The sequence below is a fragment of the Diospyros lotus genome, chromosome 9, assembly GCF_014633365.1.
Source record: "Diospyros lotus cultivar Yz01 chromosome 9, ASM1463336v1, whole genome shotgun sequence".
Taxonomy (NCBI): domain Eukaryota; kingdom Viridiplantae; phylum Streptophyta; class Magnoliopsida; order Ericales; family Ebenaceae; genus Diospyros; species Diospyros lotus.
This window is the reverse complement of record NC_068346.1, coordinates 34,690,839-34,695,860: the sequence shown is the minus strand read 5'-3', so window position 1 is coordinate 34,695,860 and position 5,022 is coordinate 34,690,839. Positions and strand designations below refer to the sequence as shown.

General features: G+C 40.6%; 1 protein-coding gene across 1 annotated transcript; it reads left to right on the top strand.

Annotated features, from left to right (window-relative positions):
* The first annotated feature begins 3,175 nt into the window (after positions 1 to 3,175).
* On the top strand, positions 3,176 to 4,812 carry LOC127810197 (peroxidase 5-like). The gene is made up of 3 exons (XM_052349533.1): positions 3,176 to 3,320; positions 3,410 to 3,673; positions 3,804 to 4,812. The coding sequence occupies exons 2-3, from the start codon at positions 3,422 to 3,424 to the stop codon at positions 4,572 to 4,574; spliced, it is 1,023 nt and encodes a 340-aa protein (XP_052205493.1). The 5' UTR covers positions 3,176 to 3,320; positions 3,410 to 3,421; the 3' UTR covers positions 4,575 to 4,812.
* Positions 4,813 to 5,022: the final 210 nt, after the last annotated feature.

Below are 5,022 nucleotides of genomic sequence, written 5' to 3'. Positions count from 1 at the left end.
CGGAACACTCAGGCCCCCTTCCTACGGCCTCTTGGCCAACATTTCCTAATTGGGAATTACGAATAGTTGCTCGTGTCACTAGTGCTATCTACACACCACAACAATTTCCCATTAAACACATGTCATCAAAATGTAACAGCGAAAATTTATTAACCGTAAAGAAATTACAGTCTATTTCTTACAAGCACACAAATTTACAATTTATTAACACACTCTTAACTTGACCGACACGTTACTAACCAAACTAACTGCCAATATTTTACATTAACACACCATCTACATTTCTAGTATCACACACAAAGTTAATAGTTCCCCAACCATCCAACCCTCAACACTGGTTTGACGTTCCCGGTTAGGTAACACTCGCAGTATCTCCCATAGCTCGGGAGGTCGTTTCATTAGCCAGCTGTGATAGATCCCCATTACTCGATACACTAGAAAGAGGATTCAGGGGCAATGCCTTCACTATCTCTGTGGCTCCCCACATCTCAGCCTCCGATAGGAGTGCGGTAGGAAATACCCCAATCCCCGCTGGATCGTCAAGCCCCACCCACGATTCCCAATCCATAGCCTAGCACTTGATCACGCGAATGAAGTCACCATAATTGAATCGTAAGGTCATATCCCACATTAAGGCATCTGCATGCTCTCTCCAGATGTCATTCATATGCTTTCTTGCGAATTATACCTGCTTCTCTGGCATACCCCACAACTCCGCACATATAGTGTTTCGGAACACCTGGTTTACTCTACACAGGAACCTTAAAATTCCCTCATTGAAATGTTGACTACCTCCCATCAAAACAGACAATTCCTGCTCCCACTATCACCATAACAGATCCAAGAGTGGAATGTTCGAGTCTGAACCCGGCATGCTAGGGCCTGCCTCACCAAAATTCATGATAGTATTCTATTATCTGCACATAAAATCAAGGGTCAGATTGATAACCAACATAAATTTCTTCTCCCCCCACGAGGCCTAGATTCAGGGATTCACACATCCCTCTGTTTGCTATCCTAGGAAACACAATTCCTAAGCAAGCCCACAATACAAACCATGCCTACCTAAGGGAGTATTTCAACTCTAGTTATGACTTACCCCGTCCCAAATGTGTATTCCCAATCCTATCATCCACATTTTGGTGTCTCCGGCTTTTTTATATATATATATATATATTTGGCCCCAAACAACACGTCATGCTGATCACAAACCCCGCTCTCCTACCACTTTGTGATGCCCCGACCCCACTACCGAGTGCCACCATAACTCACAATACAACCCCGGCCTGCTACGAAGGACGATTATGCCCTTGCCAATATAAAGTATTAAAATAATATGGGAGTCTTGAGTGGGTTCCAGGCTTCGCTGCCTTCTACAGGTCGAGAACTCCGAAGTAAAATGCGTAGGTAGCGAAAACTCACTAGTCTCGTACTTGATTAAGCCCTTGGAGTATAAATCCAATTTCAAATAAACAAATACCAACATACACAATAAATTATCCCAATCATCAAACATATTTAAACATATCTCAGATTCCGGCCGTAGCTGATAGGTACATTTGTTATTAATGATAGAATAATTTAATCCATCTTTAATAATAGCGACGAATTTTAAAGTTTTTTTTGTTATGAAATTTTTGGGTTTAGTGACGAATTTAAAATTCCATTGCAATACTTAGCAGCGTCCCATTTTATGACAGATTTTAATTCACTTCTAAGTTATTAGCAATGAAATTTTAGTCCAAAAACCAATTTTTTTTTGTAGTGATCATTTCAAACATACAAATTCATTTATAAATGAATTTGAAGTATAAATGCTGCATAAGATAGAGATAAGATTGTAATTAAGGTGAACATTAATCACTTGGGCTCGACTTGTTAGAATTCTGGCAAGCTCGAACTCAAAAAAAAAAATTGAGTTTGAGTTTGTTAAAGATTTATCAAACTTGAGCTCGGCTTGCCAGAAATTTTTTTATTATATTAAACAAGCTCATCAAGTTTGAGCTTGAGTTGGACATCACAAATTTTATTTTTAAATTGAAGTCATTAAAACTTACTTTTATATAACAAAAATAAGTACAAATCTCAAAACAAATACAAAAAAACATTGTTTAAATAAAAATAAATATCTCTATCACAAACACAATACTAAATAATAAAATATTAAAATAATAATAAAAATATTTATTTCACAAGCCTGTTTATAGGGTTGTTCATGAGCTTATTTGTGAGTTTTGTTCATAAGTTGAATCAAGTCTTACTCAAGCTCGACTCATCTATGACTTGAGATTCAAATTGAAGCTCAAACTCTGATTGCTTATAACACAAGCCGATTACAAAGAAACTTACGAAGAAACTCCTGTCAAACTGAACATTGAGCCGCAAATGAGCGACTAGGTCATTTACCTAGATAGAGATGAGATAGTCAGGCGTAGTACAGCTAGCTAGCAAAACCAAAATTAGAACTTGTATCATGCATCAACTTAAGCCAACTGATTATGATGTTGAGCCACCGGCGCCGGCGGTTCAAACTTATAATTTTGTCCATTCTTCTCTCTGCTGTATGCTCGTCATCTCTTTGACCTTCAAGCTTTGAGAAGCCACAAAGAGGATAATTAATAAACAAAGTACGAAAGCAACACAAACTCGAGAAATGTTATCTAAGGGTCGGCCCTCCATTTTTTATCAACAAGGGATGCGGCAGTATGTGTATTCTATTGCAATTGGGTGTTAATTGAATTATCAATTAAGATGACAGAATGATGATTTTGTATATTATAGATTAATTAATCACTGTAAGTTAAGTGGACAAGAGGGCTTGCCAGTTGCCACAGATCAGTAGCTAATTTCCAGCTCAATGTTCTTGCTGATTAAGCCACACGGATTGAGGCCTCCTGTCCACAGCTGAGCTAGCTGACCCTCTACTGCTTCTCCACCAACTTCAACTAATATAGTATAATATATGTTTATCATTCTCTCTGCCTCTTAATTGATTAATTAATATTTAATTGGCAGCTAATTGCAATAAAATATATACTCTTCTGATCAGATAATATTTGTCTGACACTTTCTCGAGTTTGTACTTTGTGTTGCTTTCGTACTTCGTTGATTAATTCTCCTCTTCGTGGCTTCAGAAAGCTTGAAGGTCAAGGAGATGATGAGCATACACACACACACACACACACACACAGAGAGAGAGAGAGAGAGAGAGAAATGGACAAAATAATTGTGAAAGGACACATGGAAAGTGCCATGGAAGGAGGTTCAACTCCATTGCCATGGAAGTGTTCAAACTATGACAGTTTCAGCCTTCGTTACTTGTGACTCTCCATCTATATATATATAGTTCATTAATTGCTAGCACATACTCGACACCACAATCACTCCATTTTCTTTCCTGTTCTTCCAGATTGGTTGGCTAATGGCGACCTGCAGATTCATCGGCAAGAAAACCTTCGTGCTACAGCAGCCACGTTTGGTTTTCTTGCTCCTCACAGTGTGGACGCTGGCTTCTGCATCCGCAGCGGCGCCGCCGCTCAGGGTTGGGTTTTACCGGTCGAGCTGCCCGTCCGCCGAGTTCATAGTGAGAAAAGCTGTGATGAAGGCTGTTTCAAAGAACCCTGGCATCGCTGCAGGCCTCATTAGATTGCATTTTCACGACTGCTTTGTCAGGGTAAGCGAATCCGATCATCACTTCAGCTAGCTATGGCTTTTGGTCTGAGGACCCTTCTTGTGTTGTTATACGTGTAAGTACTGCTTGCAATAATGAATATCTAATTCATATTTAAGCATTAATTTTTCAGGGCTGTGATGGGTCTGTGCTTCTTGATTCGACGCCGGGAAATCAGTCGGAGAAGGAGCATCCGGCAAACAGAGGGAGCCTGAGAGGTTTCGAGGTGATCAATGAAGCCAAAGCCCAACTCGAAGCTCGATGCCCCAAAACAGTCTCCTGCTCCGACATTCTAGCATTTGCCGCAAGGGACAGCGCCTCCATGGCCGGAGGAATCAACTACGCGGTGCCGGCGGGGCGCCGAGACGGCAGAGTTTCCCTCAAAGACGACCCTTCCGGCAACCTTCCTCCTCCTTTCTTGGACGCCAAACAGCTCCAAGAAAATTTTGCCAAGAAGGGCCTCTCTGTGGATGAAATGGTGACCCTCTCGGGAGCCCATTCCATTGGAGTCTCCCACTGTTCTTCCTTCTCCAACCGCCTCTACTCCTTCAATGCAACTCAGCCGCAGGACCCTTCAATGGATCCCGAATTCGCAAGGCAGCTGAAGAAGAAGTGTCCTCCGCCGTCATCCAAGTCTAACCCCACCATGCCACTGGATTCTCTCTCACCAAACAGATTGGATAACAGGTATTACATAGGTTTAAAGGCCCATAGAGGGCTGCTAACATCGGACCAGACGCTCTCAACAAGCCCTTCTACTGCCTGGATGGTGAAGAACAATGCGAGGAATGGCAGGGCTTGGGCTAAGAAATTTGCGGCTGCAATGGTGAAGATGGGTTCCATTGATGTTATCACTGGATCATATGAAGGTGAGATTCGGATGAACTGCAAGGTTGCGAACTAGATTGTTCGAGTCCCCAGAGGTTGATCGTGTTCCAAAAATATCATTAATTTTCTCTTCTCTGGTGCGTCACCTTTTTCGATTCTCTGACTCCATGCAAGTGTAAGTTTGCATGGTGGTTCGTTTGATTGTTGATTATCCCAAGTGTAAACTAATTTACAGTTCGTTGAATTGTTGAGAGATTGCTTGTGAATTAAAGCCACTATAATAATTAAGGTAATTGGCAATGTTTAGTGAATAAGATTTCAATTATGATTATGCATTGGAGGCTTATTTGGTTTCATATCAAAGGTTTAAACTCTATAAGATTCCTAAAACTTGCTTAATGCTAAGGTTTTAGATCAAATAAATCTCTCTGGATTTCTTGGAAATAAATAAGTAAAATGTACCCATCTAATTCGTTAAAGATGAACATCCAAATATTTTTAGGATAAAATAAGGATTGACTTTA